The 27,153-nt window shown below is 43.3% G+C and overlaps 1 protein-coding gene across 2 annotated transcripts in view; it reads right to left on the minus strand.

The window, feature by feature from the left end:
• Window positions 1–27,153, minus strand: part of LOC149320067 (N-acetylated-alpha-linked acidic dipeptidase 2-like) — a 46,391-nt gene that overhangs the window by 16,468 nt on the left and 2,770 nt on the right. The window contains exons 2-10 of one of the 2 annotated variants that reach the window (XM_089512863.1): window positions 20,613–20,724; window positions 16,264–16,450; window positions 15,310–15,411; window positions 8,474–8,599; window positions 5,554–5,740; window positions 4,019–4,112; window positions 1,927–2,025; window positions 1,591–1,676; window positions 257–376 (exon numbers count right to left, since the gene is read on the minus strand). In XM_089512863.1, the coding sequence (XP_089368989.1) occupies window positions 257–376; window positions 1,591–1,676; window positions 1,927–2,025; window positions 4,019–4,112; window positions 5,554–5,740; window positions 8,474–8,599; window positions 15,310–15,411; window positions 16,264–16,450; window positions 20,613–20,644 (1,033 nt within the window). In that variant the 5' untranslated portion in view covers window positions 20,645–20,724. Of the gene's footprint in view, window positions 1–256; window positions 377–1,590; window positions 1,677–1,926; window positions 2,026–4,018; window positions 4,113–5,553; window positions 5,741–8,473; window positions 8,600–15,309; window positions 15,412–16,263; window positions 16,451–20,612; window positions 20,725–27,153 lie in introns of those variants that run through there. The other variant, XM_089512862.1, reaches the window with a different exon arrangement.

The following is a 27,153-nucleotide window of genomic DNA, read 5'->3' on the forward strand; positions in this document are numbered from 1 at the left end:
CAAGGTGTGAATTGGCAAGGGGGCAATTGGCTTACTGATTGTAAACTGCTTAGAGAGTGATGAGTTCACTATTAAGCATTACGGAAATGTAAACGCTATTGCTAGGCTTCTGTAGGATGGATCTACAAATGTTAAAGCAGTATCAAATTGCTGTAACAGGGTAGTTTAGACACATTCTAACCCAGAAAGTCCAAACTTACACCATCTCTCTCATGTGTATTTCATATTTTCTGTCCAATCGGTACCGTTCATTTACCTTGCATTACCATCTTGCCAAAACTCCTTGCAACTTCCTGAAGAACAGCTGCCCCTGTGGTTGGGTCGATGCCACCAAACACCCAAGAGTCTCTGTGGCCACCAAGGATGATATACCTATCTAAGAAAAAGAATAGAAGTGTGTGTGTTGTGGGGAAGAGATTCAAAGAGTTGGATCTAACTCAGAATATCTTTCTCAGCCTTTTCTTTCCTGGTTAAGGTCAGAAATGTTTTTCAAGGAGATAGGGGTGGATGGGAGAAATACAGGTTGTGTTTTCCATAGGAAGATCTTATTCATTCATTTTTAAGCAAGGCTGTTAGAAATGGTTTTTGAGAGCATAAAAGAACAAACAAAATCTTGAGGTTATTTCTAAACCTTAGCAAAAGAAGAGGGTAAAAGATTTGTTATTGTTGTGTGCCTTCTAATCATTTTCCTAAGTAGACCCTAAGGGAAACCTATGACAGAATTTTCAGGGACTGAGAGTGTATGACTCATGCAAAGTGGGGCTCAACCAAGTGGGATCGAACCCTAATCTCCAGAGTCATAGCCCAGTGCTCAAACCACTACACCATACTATCTCTCAGTTACAAGATACTTAGCAATTTTTAGCAGAAAACATATTGAGACTCAAAGCAATCAAACAAAGATGCATAACAGGAAACATAGAATATTATTATACCAAAAAAGGTTGCATGAACATATTTCATCATCCAAGTTGTTTCCATCACAATCGACTCATATTCAAGATGGCAAAAGGAAGCGAAGCAATAGGTAGATCTCTGCCCCTTCCAATAAATAGTAAGAGGAGTGTAACTTCTTAAGGACTATAAAGCATATGATTGTTCATTCCATGGTACATATTATACAGTCATAAAACTAGAACAGGGCTGAAACCATCTGTCTAATCTTGATTTTGCTATCAATGAAAATTATTTCTGTTTTGCAATGGTTCTAGTAACTTTCCAAACTGATATTTTGTTGTTGTTGTTGTTGCCAATAAGAACACTCTTAAGACCATAAGAAAAGGCATTTTGGATCAGACCGAAGGCTTATCTAGTCAAGTATTTCTTTCACATGGCAACCAGTCAGTTGCCTATGGGACACCTACCAGCAGGACATGAGCGCAAATCCGCCGTTCTTTGTATTTTCTGGGCTTGGTTAAATTGTGAAATCATGATTTGAAGAAACAGCTAACCAGTTTACTTAGCTTATATCTCCAGCCATGATATGCATTCAGGCCCCACAATGTCAGAAAATCCTCTCAGCGAGAACAAAAATTGTGCCTTTCCCCATTTCCCCAATTTCAAATCAGCAACCATAAAACCAAAACTCACCAGGTTCAATGGATCCCTTGATAGTCCCAATAACATTGTATATCCGTGTAATCTGACTGTCTGTGTGAATGTGCATTTGGACTTTTCTAAAGAAAAAAGGAAAAAGAAAAAAGTGTGATAACATTGAAAAAGCATATGAACACCAATTAAATTCACCTGATACACCATAGAAATAGTGGCTGGTGTATTGGCAGGCGTGTGGGGTAGGACTGGCACTGTTCAGTGGTTGAATGTTAGTTGAGACTAGCATTTGGATTTAGGTCACAGAACCACAGAAATGATAATATATTTGTTTGGTGGCAAGGAATGTGAGTTGGCAGAAGTGATCCAACTGACCTTGTGGAGTAGATGCCTGAAAACCCAGGCCCGACATTATAGGACACATTCAGGTTTCCCTTCCAAGTCTCATCTGGAGCTTTTGATCCTCCCATCAACCTGTGGCAGTAAAATTCAGGTCAACAACATCTGTGAGGTCACTTCACAGAAAGAGTTACCACCTCTTTAATACACTGTTTCCTAAATTAGAAAGTGGGAGGGATCCAAAACTTAATTATGGGTAGCTTAGGGGAAGATCAGCAGCTTGTAATTAAATATAATTCCCTATATTTCTGACATACAGGTAGGAGTGCCTATTATGACATTACCCCTACATAAGAATGTATCCACAGGTAAGAGGGAACCTCATGGTTTGGAGAAGAACAAAACAATCTTCAGAGGAAGAAAAAGGCCTATAAGGAAATGAAGATACTCAGTTCAATAAGCATGCTCTGTGAACATATGATACTAGCTGAAGTGCAGCATATACCGCCCCTTTGGGGCAGCCTGCACCCGCCCCTTTTAGCTCCGGGTTGGGGGCAGGGCAGCCTCACTGGCAGCCCTGCAGCCCCAATCTGGACTTTTTCCAGGCCACGGAGAAGTGGCAAAATGGTGCTTCTCCGTGGTGCGGAAAAGGTGTGTCCTTGGGGCTTCATGCCCCTGGTCACCCCAGGAGCCACAGCCATGGCAGAAAGGGGCCACCCGGGCCCTTTCTCCCTGGTGTCATTCCCGCAGCCATTTGGTGGCTGTGGGAATGAGGCGCACACCCTGAAGGAGCTCCATTTTGGAGCTCCTTCTCACACCACAGCCAGGGTGGCATAAGTGGCCTGGGGCAGCACAGAGACATCACACACGTGCCGCACCACTCCGTTTGGATGCAGCGCATATGTGACATAATCATAGCAGCCCCTGTGCAGATTGGAGGCTGCCATGATTATGGCACTGCCACGTACTAGGGTTATGAGGCATGCGGACACTCTGACCCCAGGCAACCCTAGTACGTGGCCAGGCCGGTACAAAGCGCCGGTCTGGATTACTCCTGAGTAAGAACGGAGAAATATTCCACATAACCATCTCTCATTATTCATTGCATGCTTTTGGCTTCATCAGACCATTCTGGAAAGGAATGAGCCTCATTTGTTTAACTGTATTTGTGAGATGGACAGAATTCTAGATGGATAGACTCTGTTATGAATTTATAGGACCTAGGAAGAGCAGTGAATGATAAGGAGTCTTGGAAATCTCTCATCTACAGGGCTGCCATGAGCTGGGATTAACTTGAGGGCAGTTAACAACAGATATCTGTGAACCATGAGATTCTCCCCAAGACTGCTGTTCATCACCATCACAACCACCATCATCACTACCCAGCCTTCTTCAAAGCAATTTAGAAAAGTTAAAACAGATACAAGCCCTGTCTGCATGGGCTAGAATATTCCAGGAGCAGCCCCAAGTATTCTAGCCCTAGTGCTGCCCTGACATTCCCCCCCCCCCCCATTACCTGGCACTCCTGTTGCAATGCCAGGTGGCTATTTGTATGTGTGTCCCACTGTGCTGTGCACCACCACTGCCGGGGGTTAGTTTGCTTCAAAGTCAAAACAAAGCATTCAGCATCAATCACATAGCTGGGTGTCTCATTCTGACCTCAGATCAAGCAACTTAAGGCAACAGCGGTGGTGCCAAATGTCACAGCAGGACTTATGTGTGAACAGCCTGGCATTGCAAGAAGGGTTCTGGATCTGGAACAAAACATGATTTTTTAAATTCCATTTTAAGTGGGGTATACCCAGGTTTGGTGCTGAATGGCCTGGATGTCATCCAGAGTGTTTGCATTAGAACTGGGGTTTGGGCCATTCATTGTCTGGACTCCTTGACAAGAGGATGAAGGAGGGCATTTTATTTGTCCCATTCAGACAGGGCCACAGCTAAACATCACAAGAAAGTTAAAAACTTTCCTCAATTAGATTGTCTCAGAATTCTTTCTAGTTTCATCTTCCAATATAAATAATTTGTTTGGTTTAAAAAAACAAAACAGGCTAATTCACGTTAAACTAATAGTATAAAACAGCCCTGTTTTCGACAAAGATGGTCAATGATTGCAAAATCTACATACCGTAGTAACATTTCAGCATCATGGTAGCCAATGGGATGAACCGGGATTTTGGGAATCCCTACTCCATCATTCGTCTCATACCTGAAGGTGTATTCTAAGAAACCAAGAAGAGTTTCTGAAATAACCAGGATGTTACTTTCTTGCAACACTCCATGTCATTACTTGGCATCAACTGCCATGGCTGATGCATGTCCTCAATCCTCCTTACATTATTTTAAACAGGGGTGGGGAAAATGTGGCCCGCAGTCTGCCTGTGGCACCCCAGTGGAATTTTTGTGGCCCACAGGAGCCCCCACAAGTAAAATAAAGTTGCTCCCAAATACCCACTAGGATAAATAGGCCCAATACACATTGCTAGAAAGTGGTGTCCTGGCAGCAATAGTAGGGCTCGGGAGCACGCACCAACCACACGCTCCCGAGCCCTACTACGTGCGGGCGGCACCACTGTGCGGCACCAGCTACACAGGGGGCGTAGAAATGATGTATGGGTGTCCGAGCGCCCACACATCTTTTAGCAAAAATGCCGTCGTAAGGGCTGTGTCATAGCCCTTATGATGCCGCAAAAAAGAATCTGCTTTAGGCGGCTTCTTTTTTGCTGTACAGCTGTGCCATGCGGTCTGGTTGCTGCGGCAATGCTGCACAGCAAAAAGGGCCAGTGTTTCACTGCCAGTCTGTACTGCACCATAGATAACGTTTTTATCATGTTTTTGGCCCCCAAGCCATTTTAGGAGAGGTCTGTTTTCTAAAACAAGAAGTGAACAGCATGTGTTTTTCAATTACAGGTTGAGTTTGTTTCATGCATAAAATTATTTAAAATATTGTATATAAAATTATCTTCAGACTATGTATATAAGCTGCATACAAAACATAAATTAATTTCATGTTTAGACTTGGGTCCCATCTCCAAGATATCTCATTAAGCAAAAGCAAATATTCCAAAATCCAAAATAAAATAAAATAAAATAAAAATATGAAATCCAAACATTCTGGGTAAGAAAGACTCAACTTGTACCTTTATTGGGCCAACTACAAAGCACAAAATAGATCATGCAAGCTTTTGAAGCTTTGTTGTTTTCTTGATCAGGCAAAGATGTTAAAAATCATACAGGAGAGAAAAAGGGACAACCTACATTTTGTCTCAGATATTATTTTTGTTTTCAGTGAAGATGGTTTAGAAAGATATCAGTGGAGGCAAAGACCACTCTCCTTCTTGGCCAAGCAAGGACAGGGACAAAGGAACATAAAACATAGGCAATAAAATTTCAAAAAGCAAAGTAACTTGCACTGGGATACAAGCAAACTCTGTTCTGTGAAAGGCTTACTGTCCAGAGTACATCAAATTTCTCAGGAAGTCTCTGCACTGTTAAATCTGGAAGAACTTTTAGATTCCGTATAGGTAGAATTGTAGTCCAAATGAAAAAGTGTTACCTGCCAGACTACAACTCCTAGAATCCCCAGTGCCTCTGCTGACTGGGGATTGTGGGAAATCTCAGGGCCTGGGATGATTCTGAAGTAGCAACCCTAGAGTCACTCACCTTTGGCTGGATAGCCTGGAGTCAGAGGATCTCCTGCCCCATTGAGATTTAACACGTTTCCTCGCTGAACTCCTCCTCCAGGAAGATTCCATCCATCTGGATAAGGTTTGACTCCAGGTGCGCAGTAATCCGCAGGGTCTGAGTAAAGGATAATTCCTTTAGCTCCAGCTAACATGGCATTTTTAACCTACAGAGCAGTTAAAAATTAAGGACATTATCACTCAAGCCCTATTCTTGCTGCAATCGCATTTGTTAATTAAAATGAAAACATACTAGTTTGAGAGCAGTTATTATCACATGTCTCCACATTTCACAACTGGCGCTGCTCCTACCATATTTCACACGGCTTAACACCATCTCCTTGCCCTACACCCCATCAAGCATGCCTTTGGGGGAGTATTTTATTTTTAATTTTACTTTTTAATGCAGTTCTGAAATTATGATAATGTGGTTTAAGTTTTATTTTTAAAAAGAAAAGAAATAGAAAAAAATTAAGGAAATCAGCGTGTTGGGGGATAGTGAAGGGAAGGGGAGATAGCGAGAGGAGGAGACTGACACCACATGACTGCTAATATTGGACCTGTTGTGGCAGCAATGTTTCACACCTGAGAATGAATTACCTGTAGTGTAATTTGGAGCTTATTGATGGGTTTACCCTGTCAATGAAAACAGATGCCTTCACAGACAAAGCACCTATGGTTTGGAGGTGACATCATGCAATAAAGATAATAATAATAATAATAATAATAATAATAGGAAGAAGAAGAAGTTTTATTTATAAACCGCTTTTCCGCAGTGATCAAAGCGGTGTACAGGTAAAAATTGCAATGACAGAGTAGATAACACAGAATAAAAATTGCAATACATAAATAAAACTTCAATAAAAACATTACAATTATACAAATTAAAACCATTACATCAAATCTAAGCTAGCTGAGTGCAGTTGATAATACAGTACATATAGAGGGGAGTCACATGATATCAAGGAGCGTCGGGGAAGGCTTGCCGAAACAAGAAGGTCTTGAGTCTCTTTTTAAAGAGATCCAGGGAGGTGGTGGAGCGGAGCTCATCGGGAAGGGTGTTCCAGATCCTAGGGGCCAAGATGGAAAAGGCCCTTTGCGAGGTTGACACATATCTCACCATCGGGATCCTCAGCAAATTCTTCCCGGCTGACCTGAGTGTGCAGGGTGGATTATATGGGGAGAGGTGGTCCTCCAAGTAACCTGGGCCCAAGCCATTTAGGGCTTTATAGGATATAACCAACACCTTGTATTGTGCCCGGAAGCGAACAGGCAGCCAATGAAGATCTTGCAAAACCGGTGTTATATGGTCAGCCCTGGAACATCCAGTGACCAACCTTGCTGCCATATTCTGCACTAGCTGAAGCTTCCGGGTTTGGTATAAGGGTTGCCCCATGTAGAGCGCATTACAGAAATCCAACTGAGAGGTTACCAGAGCATGTACCACTGTTTCAAGGTCCCCCCGGCCAAGGTAGGGTTGCACCTGGCATATCAGCCGAAGCTGGTAGCAGGTGCTTCTGACCGTCGCATCCACTTGAGAAGTCAACTGGAACGACAAGTCCAAAAGCACCCCCAAACTGCGAACTGAGTCCTTCAGGGGGAGCATGACCCCATTCAGGACAGGTGGGCAAATTTCACCACCCGGACCGGGAGTGCCTATCACTAGTACTTCCGTTTTCTCTGGATTCAAACTGAGTTTGTTTTTCCTCATCCAGCCCATTACCGACTCCAAGCAGGCATTTAGAGGAGAGATGCCATCCCAAGTCATTGCATCAGTCGGAGAAACAGAGAAACATATTTGGGTGTCATCAGCGTACTGATAACACCCGCCCCATGTCTCCGGATGATTTCTCCCAGTGGTTTCATGTAAATGTTGAATAGCATGGGGGACAGAATAGCTCCTTGAGGGACACCAGATGTAAGTGCCCTCTTATTGGAGCAAACGTCCCCAGCTGCACCATCTGGAATCTACCTGAGAGGTAGGAACGGAACCACTGGAGCACAGTGCCTCCGATACTTAACTCCCTAAGGCGTTCCAGAAGGATACCATGGTCAATGGTATCGAAAGCTGCTGAGATGTCCAAAAGCACTAACAGGGACATGCTTCCCCTGTCCATGCCCAGACGGAGATCATCGACTAAGGCGACCTTGGCAGTCTCAACTCCATAACCTGCCCGGAAGCCAGTTTGAAATGGGTCTAGAAAATCTGTTTCTTCCAAGATCCCCTGAAGCTGGAAAGCAACTGCTCTCGATCACCTTCCCCAGAAAAGGCAGCAGTGACACAGGCCGATAGTTATTCTGAATCAGGGGGTCCAGGGAGGGCTTTTTTAGCAGAGGTTTTACTACTGCTGATTTTAAGCTAGATGGAAAATGCCCCTCCCTGAAGGATGAATTAATTATATGGCGTAACATAGAGGTTACCGCCGTCCCCCCCTGGGCCGCCAGCCATGAAGGACAGGGATCGAGAGAGCATGTTGTCTTCCTAACAGTTCGGAGAATCTTGTCCACTTCCTCAGTACTCACAAACTCAAAGTGAAAGATTGGCAAAGGTGATATTTTCCAACTGTAATTGTGGTTTAAAAGCTGCATGTAGTAATCTCCTAAGAAGCTGTTTTCAAAATGAATCTTCTCATCATAACCCAAGAAGAAACAACAGTATCTCATATTCCTGTCATTGCATGTCAATTTTAATTTCAAGGCACTCGTTGAATTTTGACTAGAATCTCCCCAATACGCATCAGCCTCCCTCAACCTGGCACCCTCAATATATGTGGGAACTACATAGCCCCTTAAAAGTTTTGACAACAAATAAATAAATCCACATGCCGATGATTTGGAAGCCACCAACTCAAACTGGGTGGAAAGGCAAAAATAATGTCAGAAAGAAGATGACCACTTACTTTGTTTCCTCTGAATATTTTCCCATACCGGGCAATGACAATCTTTCCTGTGCAGTTGATTCCCATCTTCCGCTCTAGTGTGAAAAAATCTTCAGTGCGTCCATAGTTTGCATACACCAAATCTGCCTTTTCAGTAGTAGAAACAAACGAATGTTAAAAATGCAATTGATCTGTTTGTGAACTCATATGGTCTCTAGCACTGCTACTATGTAACATCAGAGTGTGGTCAAGATGGCAAAAGATAATCATGAAGGAAGAACACACAAACTAGAAAAGACTGCACCAGTTTGCTTTTGCCTAACTCTACTGGGAAGGGCAAGATTCTGCTACCCTTCTCCCTTTGAGCGTGTTAGCAAGATTGGATTTTTTCAAAAAGAGCCCTAAATCCTCACAACTAAAATACATTGGTGGAGGTAATTGGATGTGTTCACCCTAGCTTTGTTGAGCATAGAGGTCTCTAAGAAGCCTTAACAGCCTTAACAGGTGACATTCTTTCTTATGACCCTATATGGAAGGGCATGATGGGAAATGACCAAAGTCTTCCATAAGTGCAAAGTGAGCACATCCTTTATGCAGTGGAGCCCAGTTAGGAGTTGTCAACAGGAAGAGTCCTTCACACCTTTGAACAGATTTATGACACTTGGATGTTTTGCAGGCCACAGCTATTCCAGCACCGGTGGCCTTTTCTCACCGCAGAGGCTGACTACAGATGAAGCAATCTTTAATGTGTAAATTTGGTTTTTACTTTGAAGTAGAAAAACAAGCCTCTGCTGAAGGCAGGGCAAAAGCCTATTTAAGACCCTGCAGGTTCTTTGCTCTGGGTTGTGTGCCTTAGAATTCAGACAGGCTTATTGTCAGTTTGAGTTCTGATACAGTTCCAATCCATTTCCCCTCCCCTTTATCCTTACTATCCATGCAGCAACTACATTGAATTCCAAGGGATATCTTAGAAGTGAGTATAGCCCTCAGTGATGCTTTTTGTTCTTGGCCACTTTCCTCTCTTTATTCTATCAGCCTCAAAAGAATGTGTGAGTGTAAGTGTGTGCATGTGTTCCTATCCTACCAATAACATTAGACTTCAATTAAAAGAATTTGCCTCTGCATCATTCATTTGGAGTTGCCCAGTCTCTTCGTAGACACTATGGGATTTGGTCTCTAAGGGTACTTGTAAGAAGCCCTCCTCTCAGCAAATTGAGCTAATAAAAAAATCCCTAATTAGAATAATTCTTACAAGTTCAAACTCTTTTTGCACTTTAAAATCAATATTCAGGAATTCAAGTAAGCTGAAGACAAAGGGTGAAAGTGGGACGGTGAAAGAGAAGCTGGATCATTTTAAAAGCAACTAAGAAAGCAAGACAGCAGATAATTAACCAGAGGCAGGAGAGCTAAAGGGCACACTCTTTTACCCATAATATTATCATTTGGGACATTCTATGAATTTTCTTCATTTTAAAAGGCTGAAATGTCTCTTTTTGGCTTCATTACTGGCAGTAAGAGCATTGAGCTAAAGGATACTTTCTCCATACAAGTTTGAGTTCCTATCTACAGTCTGAGTCTTCCTTATTTGGAATTCCAAAATCCAAAATATTTAAAAAAAAACTTTTTTCATGGGTTGCTAAGTTAGTGATACCTTTGCTTTCTGATGTGTCAGTGTACACAAACATTTTGTTTCATGCACAAAATGGTGACAAATATTGTATTAAATTACCTTCAGACTAGGTTTCAAAGATATAGCCATGTTAGTCTGTAGACTCAGTGTGTAGAGAGATTTTGTAGCCCCTTTGAGACTAACTGAAAGAAAGAAGTTGGCAGTGTGAGCTTTTGTAGACTTAAGGCTACTTCCCCAGATGCATTTGGTCAGGTTATGTGTATAAGGTACATATGAAATGTACATGAATTTTGTGTTTAGACATGGGTCCCATCTCCAAGATTATGAATGTATAAGCAAATACAGGTATTCCGAAATCCAAAACACTTTTGGTCCCAAGCATTTCAGATAAGGGAGACTCAACCTGTACTGGCCCACGGTGCTTGACTTTGGTATTGGAAACAGCAATGTTAATGTAATGTAGTGATGAGAACTGTACATTGGGGACCTATCTTGTCAGAGCTGAGAGACTTCCACTGGTTCCTGGCCTAATTCCAAGCTCACTTTAAAGTGTTATGGCTTGGAACTAGGGCTGTCAGTTCAGGATCATCCCAGGTCCTGAGATTTCTGGGCAAAAACCTGAGACGTAAGCACAGTCCCTGACAGTGTGATTAAGAATTATGTTTTAAGTACCAACCATAGTTACTCAGAGCTTATCATTCAAACATACACACACAAACACACCTAATGTATTTTTCTCTTTTGAAAAATAAGATAAAAATCTTAGTTTAAAAGAGCTGTTCCCAATTTAAAGTGAAATGAGAGGATTGTTTCTCCTAATTTACAATGGGAGACAGGATAAAGACCATTTAATCTAGATAGGCAACTTGAAAGCACATACACACATAATCTAATCTTCTTGCTTCCAGCCAAAAGGTGGATGCAGAGCAGGATGCAGAGCAAAGGGCAGGGTGGGAGAGTGTGCAATCAGCCCTGGTGCCACTATGACTGGGAGGGAAGGAGGAAACTAAGTAAATATGTAGACCCCACTAAAGAGTCTTTGCAAGTTTGCACGAACCAGTCAACTCACCCTTGTAAACCATAGGAAGCAGCTGCTCTCTTATCTAAGTTGGAGATTTGCACACAGTACTTTCCTCCGGCCTGCAAATGACCCCCCCTCCCAGCTTTAGAATTTACATCCTCATCTCCCATTTGGACCATGTCTGCATGGGCCAAATAATACATCCTCACCCATCATCGAGGTGATCAGTTTTGATGATGCAGAACCCAATCTCCAGTTCTGGTGCAAACTGTCCAGACAACATACAGCCAGTTCAGCACCAAACCTTCCGTATACTACCCTTAACACTGATGATACAAACTTTTGCTCTGGATCATCCCAGAAGATCTGGTGCTCTCCAGAGTGACTCTGGGTGGCTGTTTGCAATATGTCCTACTGTGCCACCCACTGCCACTACCACTGTTGTGAGTCACTCCCTCTGAGGTCCAAATGAGGCGCCCAGCCATGTGACTGATGGTAGGTTCCTTGTTTTCAGCCTCAGAGGGAGCAACTTGCACTGGTGACAAAAGTACCAGATGGCACAGTGGGGCACATATGTGAACAGTCACCCAGTGTCACTCTAGAGTGGGCCAGTAATGGTCCATTCAAACACTGCTCTGGAGATAACCCATGGAAATTGGAGACATAGGGCCAGGCCCTGAGATCTGGCACTCTTACTTAGAAAGCAGTAACTCAGGTACCCACACACTTGTGTATGTGAGTGTGTGTGTGTGTGTGGGGGGGGTTTGCTGACCATACCAGGTGACAGTCCAGAAAAGGTGACACCTGGCTGATAGTGCACGGCAACAAGATGAGAAGGTGTGCCCTTTTGATCCTACCCCCTGGAAGGTCTGCCCCCTGCCCCAGGTACCTGGTTCCTATCTTGGAATTATGTCCTGAAAGCAGCTCACCTGGCAACTGCCATTATTTTTTTCAGCACCAAGCAAAGGTTTTTTTATTTAACCAAGGAAGGGTTTTTAAAAATTCCAGATTTAGCTTTTCTTCTGCTTCTAATAATTAGGCTTTTGTTTTGCTTGCTTTGTGACAATGCATACATTTCATTACTTAAATGGCCACTGTGAAACCAGGCAGGAAAGCCCTAATCCTGACAGGTGCTATAGAAATCTATTATAATATATATATGTGTGTGTGTGTGTGTGTGTGTGTGTTTAAAAAGCAGATTAAAGTAAACAGAAACAGATTTTTTGCTGTACTACAGGAAGTCAAAGCTCATAGGAGAAATGAAGTCAAATTCCTATTAAGGACTATTGTTTTCCCAGTTACACACACACACACACACACACACACAGACAGACATCGACACTGCTAGAAGGATAAAATGTGCACAGGAAAACAAGAAAAATACTGTTTTACAGACATTCTACTTTGAAAAATTGACTATTATGGGACAGGATGTGGCCAAGTTGTCAGAAGGTGTCAGAAGAAGTCTATGCCAAGAACCAAGAGAGGAGTTTTTTAGGGTAAAGTTATGTTAATTTAGCTACACTATGGTTGATGTACGTGGCCTGTTTACTAGATTATACCATTGCACAACCAGTTGTACAATTCACATTGTTCAATGGCTGATAAGACTGAAGATAAAGTACACTCAGGGATACACGTATATATCTTAAATGCCCTTATCATCATTTTTCAGTTGTCATCATTTTTATTAGGTTGTACAGGGTGCCTTAGGTTGATTGTGATTCTGAAAATATGGCTGTTGTACCAAGCAGGGACATGTTTTAACAGCTACAGTGGCAGAACCTAAGGTACTCTGTGCAACCTATTAAAAATGATGACAACTGTCATAAGGATATTTATACTGATGTATGTCTCTAATAGGATTCTAGATCTGGAGCCCTTTCATAGAATCATAGAATGAGTCAAAAGAGACCATAAGGGCCATCCAATCCAACCCTCTGCCAAAGAGGAATACACAGCCAAAGCACTCTCAACAGCCTCTGTTTAAAAAACCCAAAGAAGGAGACACCACCATGCTCCAGAGCAGTGTGTGCCACTATCGAACAGCTCTTACTGTGAGGGAGTTCTTCCTAATGTTTAAGTGGAATCATTTTTCCATCGTTTGCATCCACTGCTCCATGTCCCATTCTCTGGAGCAGCAGAAAACAAGCTTGCTCCATCCTCAATATGACACCCCTCCAAATATTGTGGACTGATCAAAACTAAATTCCATTGCAATGAAATTAGAATGGAGTAAAAAAAACATATTTGTATACCACCATATTTTCGAAACCTGTGCAATCCATGGCTATTAGACGTTATGATGAGTCTTTCTCACTCAGGGGGCTTTAAGAATTTCTGACCTCACTATTAAGCAGAATGTAGAATCTGTATCAGGCAGCAGGAGCTGAAGGCCAAGACACTAACACAGTGCCATGGGACATACACTTTGTTGCCTAAGGCCTTGTCTATATTAACCAGGATACAACTCAGAGTATCCTGGACCTGCAGCTATCCTGACCTGCCTCCATTATCTTGACCTCCGTTACTGTGCACTGGTGGCTGTCTGCACAGGCTTCCCACTGGGCCATCATGCACATTCAAGGCTGTGGGTTGATCACTTCTCAGGTCAGAATTATGGATCCAGCAAAGATCATATGTTGGGCACCTCGTTCTGACCTCAGAACAAGTGACCCACAGTGGCAGCAGATGTGCTAGGCAGCCGAATAGAATACTCATGCAGACAGACACTTCCACACAGAAACAGAGGGCTTCAGATTTTCCTAGAGGTTTCAGAGCAATGGGTGACTCTGAAAATTAATTTTAACATAGTTATTCCCCAGTTCTGGTAGGGAACATGTCAGACATCATCCAGACTGCCTGCACCAGAAATGGAGTTTGGGATGTGTGTCATCCAAACAGGACAGTACCAGAATAGCAGGGAAATTGGCGTTTTGGCCTGTGCAGACAGGACTAGGCTTGCCATATCCCGCCTGGGGGCGGGACTTTCCCGGTTTGGGGCGGGTCCGCACGGTCCCGCCCCGGTTTGCCCCTGCCCCCGGGCAGGATGTGGCAAGCTGAGGGAGGCTTTCAGTCGCCGCTTGGGCCTCTGCTCCCTGCCGTGATCGCGGCGAGGCCGGGGGCCCAGGCGGCGACTGAAAGCCTCCTTAAGGCGGAGGCTTTCCCGCGCCGCTTGGGCCTCCGCTCCCCGCTGCAATCACGGCGAGGCCGGGGGCCCAGGCGGCGACTGAAAGCCTCCTTAAGGCGGAGGCTTTCCCGCGCCGCTTGGGCCTCTGCTCCCCGCCGCGATCGCGGCGAGGCCGGGGGCCCAGGCGGCGACTGAAAGCCTCCTTAAGGCGGAGGCTTTCCTGCGCCGCTTGGGCCTCCGCTCCCCGCTGCGATCGCGGCGAGGCCAGGGGCCCAGGCCCTGAGGGAATCCTTCACTCAGGGAGGCTTTGCCTCCCCGCCTGGGCCCTGGGCCTCGCTGCAATCGCGGCGGGGGCGGAGCCCAAGCGGCGAGGGGAAATGTAGGACAAAAATTTCAAATGTAGGACACATGTTTGTGTGTCCTACATTTGAAATTTTTGTCCTACATTTTTCCCGGTTTCGAGGTCCAGAGGTATGGCAACCCTAGACAGGACTTACACTAGCCTCCCACCACAAGTGGGAGATTGCAACAGGATGCAGTGTACTGTTGCCAGGGCTGAAGTAATATCATGTTATCACTGCAGTCAGCTTTTATATTTGAGATGGGGAAGGGCCACTTTTGATCTGCCTTAAGCTGCAAAATGTCTTGGACTAACCTTGGCTTTAAGAAACCATAAACGGATTAATGTATCAATACATAATACTATGTATTCATATGATACTTTCCTATTCTGAGGCAGAATGTGGTGATGTCCAAGATGAATCAGAAGTTGGAAATTTTGGGTTTTTCAACTACAATTGCCAGAATATCCCAGCTTCCACAAAACAATCTAGCGTGCATTCTAGAAGGTGTAGTCCCAAAAGGTAACATCTCCAGGCTTTGAAATGAATAACAGGATTGTCATCCCACTTTGGAATTGTTTGGGAACATCTCTTGGGAATCCACTATCCACTATTGAGGGCAGAGCTTCTCGTCAGGCAGATCTTTGGTCCGACCCATCTTTTTTTTTTAAACTCCTTTCCCTTCCTTGAACTTGAATAACACAGTTTATGGAAATCTGCTTCTTCAGCCCTTACCACTGGTGTGCCTTGTGCTGAAAATGCATTATAAGGTGGTAGGATTCCAGAGACATCTTCATATCCTGGAGGGGGTTGCTCAGAAAGTGATGTCTTGAAAATCTGGTCAGAAGAGAAGAAATTAAAAACACAAGGCAGAGGAGCTTTTCCCCCCCACATAAATTCAACACACTGGCAAAGTTTCATAAAACTGACATTTCTCTCTTAGAATTTCAAAGAGGTTGAAGTTCTGGTGCTGAAGTTCAGCTTGGTTGCTTTAAACAAAAATGGTTGGTGACAATCCTGCTACAATTAAATGTCTTCTATGATCAGATATCTCCAATGTAACCCCATCCAAGCATTTTCAGAAGTAAAGCCCTCAGTACTTAATTAGTTGGAGAGACAGCATGCTGTAGTGAAGATCAGGGTTTGAATCCCTGCTTTGCCATGAAACCCATAGGGTGACTTTGGGCCGGTCACGCTTTCTCAGCCTCAGAGAAAGGCAAAGCCAAAGCCCCTCTCTGAACAAATCTTGCCAAGAAAACCCCATAAGCGGTTCACCTTAAGGTTGCCATAAGTCAGAAATGGCTTGAAGACACACAACAGCAAATGTAATTAGTTATTTTCCTTTCTTCCAATTAGCTTCAGACAACATACATGATTCTCCCCCCTCTTGCCTTATCTTTATTGCACAACAATTCTATGAGGTAGGCCAGTCTGAGTGTGTCTAGTCCAAAATCTCCTAGTACGTCTCATGGCTTAGGAGAAATATAAACCTGGATATCCCATGTCTCCATCCATGTCTCTAACAACTACTCCATACTGCTGCCTTAGTGTTAATCTCCTTCCCCCTTGTGCAACAATACAGCCATTTAGGTCTAATGGGTTTTCAAATTTCACTGCAAGTTCTTCCCACCACTCTGTCTTTTGTTAGGCTCACATACAGAAGACAGAACATTCTGGCCTCTTCTTTACCTCATTTCCCTGTTCATCGATAATGGCAATATAGTTGGGGGTGCTTTGATTCGGGTAGGAAAGTAGGACATCATAATGAACCAACTCAGCTGTATCCAAGCCAAAGTCCTTCCACTGAGCCTGAATCTGTCTTGCCAGGCGAAGATTTTGTTCTGTTCCTGCTACATGTGGGAACTTGGTGAAAGTACTAAAAGAAGCACAGAATAGGACCAGGTAAGCAAAGGGAGCTCAAGCAGCTCATATGGGGATGAGCATCTGAGGCTTTTTTTTTGGGGGGAGGGGGGAGGTTCTGGCCTCTCTTATCCTAAATTGGTGAGGGCATTCCACCACCCTAGAGACCAAACCCCCTGAATCCAAAGAGCAAAAGTAGTTTGCATGCAATTAGCTGTGGGAGAGGAAAGGAAAGGACAGCATCTTGCCTTACCCAGTAGGCTTAGGTAAAAGCAAACTGCTACAGTTTCTCCCAGCTTGTGAGTTCTTCTTCATTAATAACTTTTGTTATCTTGACCATACTCTGATGCTCCTTGGCCACATGTGTCCTGGTTTACATTTGTGAAATATTGAAGGGTATGTAAACGTTTGTTGTTGTTGTGTGCCTTCAAGTCATTTCCAGCTTATGGCGATTCTAGGGTGACCCTACTAAGGGTGTTTCTAGGCCCACGAGTATGTGACTTACTCAAGGTCACCCACTGAGTTTCTATGGCTAAAAAGGGAATTGTGCCCTGATCTCCAGATTTGTAGTCCAATGTTCAAACCACTATGTCACACTGGCTCTGTAGTGTGGCATAGAGCAGGGGAATAGGATTCTGGGAGACCAAGGCCCAGTACACACTGGCACTGAAAGGCCTCCCCTCTTTGCTGTGCAGCATTGCCACAGCAACCAAATCACAGGGAAACACTGTGCAGCAAAAAAAGAAACCACCTAGCGTGGCTTCTTTTTTGTGGCATCGTAAGGGTTCCAACACAATCCTATGATGCCACTTCCTCTAAAAGATGTGTGGGTGCTCAGACACCCACACATCATCTATACGCCTCCCGTGTGGGCATTGCCGTTCAATAATGGCACCACCCGCATGTCATAGAGCTCGGGAGCATGCAGTTGGTGCACACTCCTGCGCCCTACTATCTCTGCCAGGACACTGCTTCCTAGCAGTGTGTACCGGGCCCAAGATTCAAATCCCTGCTCAGCCAGCAAAACTCACTACGTGACCTTAGGAAAGTCACACACTCTCAGTCTCAGAAAACCCTGCAGTAGGTTCGCCTTAGACTTGCCATAAGTCAGAAAGACCTGAAGCTACACAACAACAACAACAACAACAATAACAGCAAACATTTACACATCCTTCAGCATTTCACAGATGTAAACCAGGACATGTGTGGCCAAGGAATATCACAGTAAGGCCAAGATGACAACAGTTATTAATGAAGAAGAACTCACAAGATGGGAGAGACTGGAGCAGTTTGCTTTTGCCTGAGTCTACTGCAAAGGGCAAGATTCTGTCTCCTCCCCTCCTCTCCCCCAGTTAATTGCAACAACTTGAAGGAACAAAACAAGAACAAGAACAGCAGCAATGTAAATGTTTTCCCAAAATGTTTTTTTAATTTAAAATCTTATTTTACTAGGAAAAACACAGAAAACAAACCAACAGATAAAGGAAAACAACAAAACCAAGGTTTGACTCATACTCAGATTAATGTTTGATTCTGTTTCAATATGAAAGAGAGAAAGGCAACAGCAGCATTACAACCAGGAATCATTGTCATTCACATGCATGTGCCTCCAAGTCACCTGTCAATGTATAGTAACCTCATGAAATTTTGTAGACAAGGAAGACTCAGAGTTAGTTTACCATTGCCTTACTCTGAAATATAGCTTGCAGCACCTGGTATTCCTTGGCGGTCATCCATCCAAATATTAACCAGGTCTAAAATTGCTTAGCCTCCAAGATCAGAGAGCTTCAGATGTAAATATATCATGCATTCCAGCATGGCAGGGGATTGGACTTTATGGCCTTTGTGGTCTCTTCCAATTCTATGATTCTATGGTCCAAAAAACACTGCAGAAATAATCCAGTTTGAGGTGGCTTTAACTGCCCTGGCACAATGCTAGGGAATTCTGAGAACGGTACTTTATGAGATATTTAGCATTCTCTGTCAGAGAGCTCTGGTGCCACAATAAACTACAGTTCCCAGGATTCCTTAGCACTAAGCCAGGGCAGTCATAGCAGTCTCAAACTACATTATTTCTGCAGTGTGTTTTGGACCTATACTTCTAGCTTTTCCCATAATTAAGATATGAATTAAATTAGAGATAAATTAAAGAGAGAAGGGATTTTTACACGATCCAGTCCCAAAATAATTTTTCTCAGTTTTGATGGTGGAATGCATAGAGCTCTATGGAGCGTACTGCTCTGTACAACAGCAAACTGGTAAAGTAATGAAAGGAAGGGGGAGACCTTAACTGCTGTCTCAGTTACTTAAATAGAGCAGCTTGGAATATGCCAAGGCACAACACGTCAAGCACATTCAATCAGCATCACCTCCTTTTCGGGGCATCTAAACCAGATTTTCAACTGGTTAATATTTAAACAAGACGGGTGGTGGGTCTGATGTGGGACTTGATAGTGCTGTGGTCAGAAATGGGTCAGGAGAATGGAATGTGAGCCCTGAAAGTCTTCAGGCATGCAACTGCCTTCCTGTTCCATCCTACCCACGCCAAGACAGATTGAGCAATTCAATGATTAAATGATACTCTCTGTAAATAAGAAGCAAAATAACCCTAAAGGTTAATGAGTGCCAAAGTGGCTGCAACCCCCAGTTGTTGTTCTTACCATATAAGTTCAAACTCTGCACATGTGCTATGCCAGCACTCTTGTTGTTGTTTTTTACACTGTAACACTGAAGGAAGGCAGAGCAAATCTACTAGCTCTGGGCAACCTATTTCACCAATCTCTTTATTCCTTTACACCAACAGTGCCTGAAGCCTTTTTCTTCCAGTGGCAGAGATTTCTGGGAAATATCTGCAAAACTCTATAAGCCGTGGCTGGAATCTTGTTCATGTCTTACATGTGCATAGGTTCCCCAACAGAAGTAACTAGACATATTCAGCCAATCCGTATTCAGTTTAAGATTATGGAAGCAAAGCTGCACATGTGGTGCCATTGTGCAAGTAGATGTATACTGGGTAAAGCATCAGGTTGCTATTTCACAGGCTACAGAATTGATGCAGTTTGACACCACTTTAACTGTCATGGCTCCATCCCATAGAAGCCTGGGATTTGTAGCTTGTTGTAGCACCAGAGCACTCTGACAGGGAAGGTGAAATAGCTCACAAAATTACAAAACCCAGAATTTCATAGCATCAAGCCATGACAGTTAAAACAGTGTCACACTTCATTAATTCCGCAGTGCAGATGCAGTCCTAGTGCATCTGGTTGTAAAATGCTGGCATTCAACACAAAGATTCCATAGTGCAACCAACATGTAACTCCACACTTGAACATTTACACAGTGCTATCCTGTTATAGGATCTTGGCCTATACCATCTTTGTTCCGACAGCTGCTGAGGGGTTTGTTTGTGACAGGGCTGACAAATAATTGACTCAAATAATTGACTCAATTTTCTCCCCTTTCCAGGACCATCTTCAAAAATGTTTTAACTTTCTAAGAGTTCTCACAGGGGAGACAAAATATCCCCCATCACCTTTGTCCTTTTCTCCCCAACCATTAGTGGCTGGCAGCAGAGGAAGTGGGGAAGGCAAGCAAAGATCTTGGAGGCCATAGTTTATTATGGATCTTGAGTCTGGTCTCTCCTGTCCACCTGCCATGCAACAGAAACATCAGGAGGATGAAAGAGGGAAGATGAATGAGGATCATGGCGACTATAGACTTTAGTCATCCAATCTCTGCTTTTCCCATATTGTAGGAGAGGAAGGAAGTCAAGCAAGGATCATGGAAACTACACTCATTGAAGATTCTCACTTGGTCACATACACACTTCTCTGTAGCTCTTCCTAGCTTGCTGTATTGAACCATTAAGTGCATCCCCTTTTTAAGGGTTTCTCCACCCACTGGGCCAAACCAATAACAGACAGGAGTTACAAATCCAACATTTTTCTCCAGTATTCGCTAAATACAAGTCAAGATGGATCCATCCTTTCTATCAGTGTGCTACCGATCCCTCATCAAGCTGCTGTGATGACAGGTATGTACAAGTTTGCACAGTACTTTGGATTTTCCCATCTTAAAACTCAAAGATACAGCCATGTTAGTCTGTAGAATCAGTACATGAGAGATCTTGTAGCACCTTTGAGACTACCATCTTAAAACTGTTTGTCCAAGAAACTTACCGAAGAAAATGCCGGATGTTCTCAGCTTTCATTTCTGTGAGAAGCTGCGTTCTCACATTTTGAAAGGTGTTGACCGTGCTGCTCGGTTTATCAAATGATTTCACAGACCAGCCTGCAAAGTGTTAAGAACAAGGAGAAAAATGTCAGAGCCATTCATACAACCACATGATAGATAGGATCTAATGATATCATCCAAACTACCAAGGTCTTATTTGTTTGCTATGATCACCATCCAAAATGATAGTACGTGGCCTGACTTGTCAACCTTGCTTGTCTGCTACCTGTGTGAGTCTATGTCTTGAAATTGCCTGTCAATTTATACCATCCCCATGAATTTCATGGGATTTTCTTGGACAAGGAATACACAGATGTGTTTTTACTAGTTCCTTCATCTGAGATACAGCCTACAGTTCCTAGTAGTCATTGGCAGTATCCCATCCATGTACTATACACAGCTGACCCTGTTTAGTTTCCTTTAGGGTGCCTTTAAGACATTTAGACTACCTACAGTGAACAAACAGCCAGAAGATTAAACAGGCACAAATATTATTTAAACGAATGATGGTGGCAGCATTTTTTCTAATGCCAGTTCAGATTTTCTTATGCTCACTTGAAACAGTGTCAATACCTATGCACAAGGGGGAAGGTGTCAGTACCCTCTTTAGATAACCTTGTAAGTAGGCAGCCCAGAATGATCAAAATACTGTGCAAGGAAAATGTTGGATACAGTTGTTCAATTTTGAAACTAATCTCTAGTTCCTTATCTAGTGATTGCTTTTTGAAATGTTGACTAACTGATACCTGAGTTCAGGTATAACTATTCCAATCACAAGTTGGTTCAGCTGCCCAATAAACAGATGAAGAAGAGTTCATCTTGTTAGAATACATGGCATGAATGTTCCTTTTTTGCTCAAAAAAAGCAAGGAGGGGTTATCAAGGGAAGCTCTAGCAGGAAAATTGGTCAACTATGTTCCATTTCAGAGTTTGGAAAAGTTATGCTTTTTGACTTCAGTTCATAGAATCCACCAACCAACAGGGCCAGTGGCTATGCTGACTGATGGATTCTGGGAGTCAGATCAAAAGTAACTTTACCAAGGTCTGCTCCAACCTGTCATTTATGTGTTTGTATGTGCCTTCCTGTTGCCTGTCAACATATCGTGGCCCTATGCGTTTCACAGGCAAGGAAATTGGTTGCAAAATAGTTTACATTGGTATAACTGTGTTTTTGCAATCCTGAATAAGATGCTGCCCTTGTACAATCTGTAAGAAAGCACAAAACACTTGTATAAAAACATTTACACCAGTATAAAACCATAACTGGATTTCAAGTACAGAATGCAATGGGTGGTATAAAGTACGGTAAACTTTATTTGTGTTTTCATAGTTAAATTTGATCAGTGATGTTGTTGTTAACAGCCTTCAAGTTGACTTCAACCCATGGCAACACTATGAATGTGAATCCTCCAAGTCACCCATGCTATTTCTCAACTGTCCTGCTCATGTTTTGTAGACTCAAGGACATGGCTTCCATGACTGAATCTATCCATCTAAAATGCGATCTTCCTCTTTTCCTACTGCCCTCCACCTTTCCAAGTATTACTATCTTTTCTAGTGAATCATGTCTTCTCATGAGATGACCAAAGTATGACAACCTCAGTTTAGTCACCTTGGCTTCTAGGGAGCATTCTGCCCTGATTTGCTCTTGGGCCCAATCCTTTGTCTTTTTAGCAGTCCACAGTACCCGCAGGATTCTTCTCTGGTACCACATCTCAAATAAGTTGATTATTTTACTATCAGCTTTCTTCACAGTCCAGCATTCACAACAATATGTAGAAATGTGGAATACTATGGTGTGTTATATATACATTCAGTGTTACTGAGAAGAAGTTGGCAGCATGAGCTTTTGTAGACCTAGGGGCTGAACAGACCACCCCTTTCAGTGCCAGATAGAGGCTGCGGCAACTACATGCTGTGGCCCCAATCTAGCATTTCTGTGGCACAAAAAGGAACTGCAAAAAGTGGCCCCTTTTTTGCACTATGCAAAGAGTACCTTTACTGCTGTGGCAGCACCTTCTGGCACTCCTTTTGCCACTGTGTCATCTGGACACAGCACCAAAGGAGCACTGTAACACCACCCGCCATGCGGTCAGGCACACGGTGTGACGGCAGACTCAGGGCAGCATTGGGGCATGAATTGTGTGGATGCCACACCCATACTCTGCCCTGAGGTCGTTCTGTACAGCCTCCTAGTCTACTTCCAAAGATACATATAGTGTACTGTTGCCCCTCCTAACTCACAGATCTGAGATCTGCGACCCTGAATATGGTGGTGATAACTTTTAAGCATTTCTTTGGCAAAGTGCATCTGAACACGGCACCAAAGAAATGGTGTGACGCCAGCATCGGGATGGAGTTGGGGCGGCCAGCGTGTGGTCACCACACCCTCACTCCACCCCGATGCCAGTGTTTCTTGCTGGTCTGTTTAGCCCTTATGTCTATGAAAACTCAGGCTTCCACCTTCTTTCTTTAGTTAGTATCAGAGGGGCTACAAGATCTCTCTACTCTACATATTCATTCTACAGACTAACACAGCCACAACAGGATTCCTGCCACAGAATGCACACAGATGCATTAAGTAAATCTTTAAGTGTGCCTTCATAGTTGATATTGCTTGGGTTTTTTAAATTGCATTCTGAGTTAGTTCTACAGTGAGCTTCTTTGAGACCCATTGCTGGGGGAAAGGAAGCATACAAATCCAGTAAATCACAATTATAACAAAACTAGGGGTTTCAATTGTTCCTGGAAAGAGATAGTGCCTGGAGAAATGGCAAAACACAACATTGCTGACCCACAGCTGAAGAAGAATAAAAGCAACTACCTTCTTTTGCCCACCTCTTTTGTTCTCTGTGACCAACATTGCAAAAGCGTTTCCAAACTGCTCCTTTTGTATGTCAGTGCTAGCAAAAACAGAACACAATCACAATGCTTTGACAGACTGGTTACCCTTAGTGAATTGGACAGGTTATGTAACGTTCTGTCCCGGGTACAGATCTTCCTGTTTATCTCAATGCTGCAAAAAGCTTCAGCTCAACAAAATGTACTGAATGAGGGTCATGATGTCTCACTGCTATAGCAGTGTGTAATGTGTGTTTGGAGGACGTAGGCAGCTGCTTCGTACCAGGTCAAACTGTTTCCCTGTCTGCTAGTCCAATTACTTACGTGCATTCTGATTATAAGCAGGTCTCCAAATTCTCAAGCTGATCTTGGGTAGGTTCTTAAAAAAACAACACTACATGATGCTGTGGATTGTTATCATCAAGACGTGGCTATAATTCTGTTAGTGAGGGACACATTGTGTATGCAGGGCCCAAACAGTCACCACTACCGAGCAAATGTATTCTGTTGATAGTGTCAGACGTAGAGGAATGCAGACAGCATTTGACTTGTCTTTGCAAGTTGTGCATTGTGCATTATGAACGGTGGATGTATATTCTATATTTTGCACTGTGGTTGTACATCCTATACTTTGCATTGTGGTGGTGCCTCCTAAACTTTAGTTTATATTATGGTTGTGCACTGGTGCATTGTGGATCTAGTCATTAATATGTGTTGCACAATGCTGCTATTCTGTATGGGAGGTTTTTTAGTACCCACATCTCCATATCTCCATGTGCAAGTATTTATGCTATGCTAAAGTGATGTTGGATTGAGGCCATTAACTCATCCTTGCTTTGATCTCAAGCACATCTTTCCCCTTCAGTGATGTAGTGAGCAGTGATCACAGTCAAAACACTTGGAGGCTTTTTTGATGAGAAGGGTGATGGTATCATCTGCCACTCACACACCCCTTGGACTCCCTTGTTCCCTCTGTGTTTAGCTGAAATCCGCAAAGTAGCTGAGAAGGAAACTGATTTTCCCAAGCAACACTGTTTTGTTATGAATGACCCCTGTTCTACTCCAAAGTATGTTAGGGGGCTTGGTCGTGAGTGAGGAAAGAGACATTAATTTTACAAAACACATGCTCCTAATTGACATGAAAACCACTAGAATTTGGGATTTTTATATAGACAATAAAGCCACCTGTATTTTTGGATTCTTCTGGAGGCTATCACTACAGGGACCAGCATGATGAGGGCCTGCACTTCAAAATTTACCAGTGCCTCCATTGCTGTTGTTGTTTAGCTTCAAATCGTTTCTGACCATGGTGATCTATCCCAGGGTTTTTCTTGCCCAGATTTCTTCATAGAGGGTTTCCCATTGCCTTTCTCTGAGGCTGAGTGTGACCTGCCTAGGGTCACCCAGTGGTTTTCCTTGATAGAGTGGGGATGCGAACTCTGGTCTCCCAGTCCTAGTCCAACACTCAAATCACGACACCACACTGGCTCACTGTTTCTCTAACTTCTTCTAACATTAATTCAGATGGTAAAAGCCAACAGGAACAAAGCTGAAACAGGGAGGCTCAAGGCATTCCCACAGTACTATAAACTAAAATACCTCCTTTAAAACTGTGGCAGATGTGAGGATGCGGCTAGGACCCTCCAGGACTGCCAAAAAATGTCCACCACATACACAAACCAAACCAAAAGTGGGCAAAACGTCACTTCTGGTTTTGAAAAACATCATATTTGGTGAGGTTAAATTATGCAAGAGTCCTGGCCCTAATTTTAAAGATGAATGAATGCTCCTATAAGTATCCAAGGGAGACAATTGAGCCATGTCATGCTAGGAAAAGGACAGTCCAGGAGCATGTAGAGCTCAAAGTTTGCAAAAACAGCTTGGAGAGGGGCAGTAGTGCCACTGTGTCCACTTCTGCTTTAGAAAACCTAAAGGACATGTGGATACACATCCTGAAAAACCATATACTCAGGAAACATAGAACATTGGGAAGATGAAAACCTGGAGTAGAATGATGTGTTTGGAAGTAAAGTAAAGCCGGTTTGAACCCCAGGGTTACCAGATGTCCTAACCAGAAAGGAGGACAACCTCTTCCTTCTGTTTGTGACTTTTATAATTGTCACTGGCTTCATTCCCACTTACAAATAAATAGGTCTGTGATCCAAATCGATGGAGCATGCTTCACACATTTGCCCTGATTGCATTTTTCCCTGTAAAATAACCCACTTGTGGTTCACATTCATGAATGAATCGATTCAAAATGGACTTGCTCCAGACTGTCAAATAGCAAATTTAAATCGATTCCTATCCACATCTGGTTCACACTTGCGTGGAATCAATTTATCCAAAAAGACACAGAAAAAATCAGTGGCAAAAAGATGCGGGTTAAATGGGTTTAGCGCATGGTCCCCAACTCCAAATCACTTCAGTGATTCAGTTCAAGGGAAGCAGGGTCATTTGAACCAGTTCAAACAGATTTGTGATCTGGTTTAAAAGGTAGTGGGAATCAGGCCAGTATGTTATTATATGATGCCTTAATTTTTTTTTTAACTTTGCTTGGTTTGTAGACTGTACATCATCTGGCAGGTTTTATGTCTATTTTATGTCCTGTTTGTAAAGTGCTGAGTAAAATTTTACAGTGCTATATAAATAAATGTTAATAATAATAATACGAGAAGGCACCACAAAATGTATGTCCGGGAAAGCAGCCAAAGGGCTGATAAGGCAGCTAGTTCTCAACAAACAAACCCCCTCCCAGCACAGCAAAGTCAGTGTAAACTACAGAGTCCTGGAGATTCACAGTAGTTCTACCAAAAGGGATTACCAAGAGAATTGTCAGACGGTTCGAGGTTCAGGGTAACAGATAGGCAGGTCGATAAAGCAGTCCAAGGTCAAGGTTTCCGGGTAGTCAAGACAAGAAGCCAAAGGAGCCAGAGACAGAGTCTTTCCTCTAAAAGAGTCAGATATCCACTGGCAAAGAACCACACATGCTCCAGGTGCTTAAGAAGGCAAGGAGCCGGCCTTCAGCTGTGTCTGATTACGAAGACGCTTCTGATAAAGCCTCCGAGATCTTCGAAGGCCCTCTCTTTCTGCTCAACGCTCATTGAAGGTAGGCACACTGCCCAGATCCTCCTCCATGTCCATAGCTTCGGAACCAGGCAAACTTGACTGCTGAACCTCTGGAGGGGCCATAGGCTCTGCTCCAGCAGAACTAGGGCCAGCCTCTGGCTCCTCCATTACAGGTTCAAGCCCCAGGGGCTCTGGCTCCTCCATTACAGGTTCAGGTCCCAGGGGCTCTAGCTCATCCTCTGAGTCCTCCAAGCCATCCTCCAGGCTGGGCATGACAATGTAGGACATTCCCAAAGAAAAGCTAAAAGAACTCATATAAACATGAATTCATGCTTCTTAATCATGCTCAAAATAGAGAACATTTTGACATTCCTCCTAGACAGAAGGTTGAAATGTAGGACATGTCCTAGAAAAGGAGTACATCTGTTCACTCTGCTTGTACCCTGAAAAAGTTCATCCCTTTTAGGAGGGATAATATGTTGCAACATTTTCTTGCAGGTCCCATTTGTCACAAGCTAAACCCTATTTTCTCATGCTCAAAGAGAATGCAACTCCCTTTGTATCCAGAGAAGACACC

Source organism: Sceloporus occidentalis, unplaced genomic scaffold, assembly GCF_023333645.1.
Source record: "Sceloporus occidentalis isolate IW3139 unplaced genomic scaffold, rSceOcc1.0.p SCAF_2, whole genome shotgun sequence".
NCBI classification, from domain to species: Eukaryota; Metazoa; Chordata; class Lepidosauria; order Squamata; family Phrynosomatidae; genus Sceloporus; species Sceloporus occidentalis.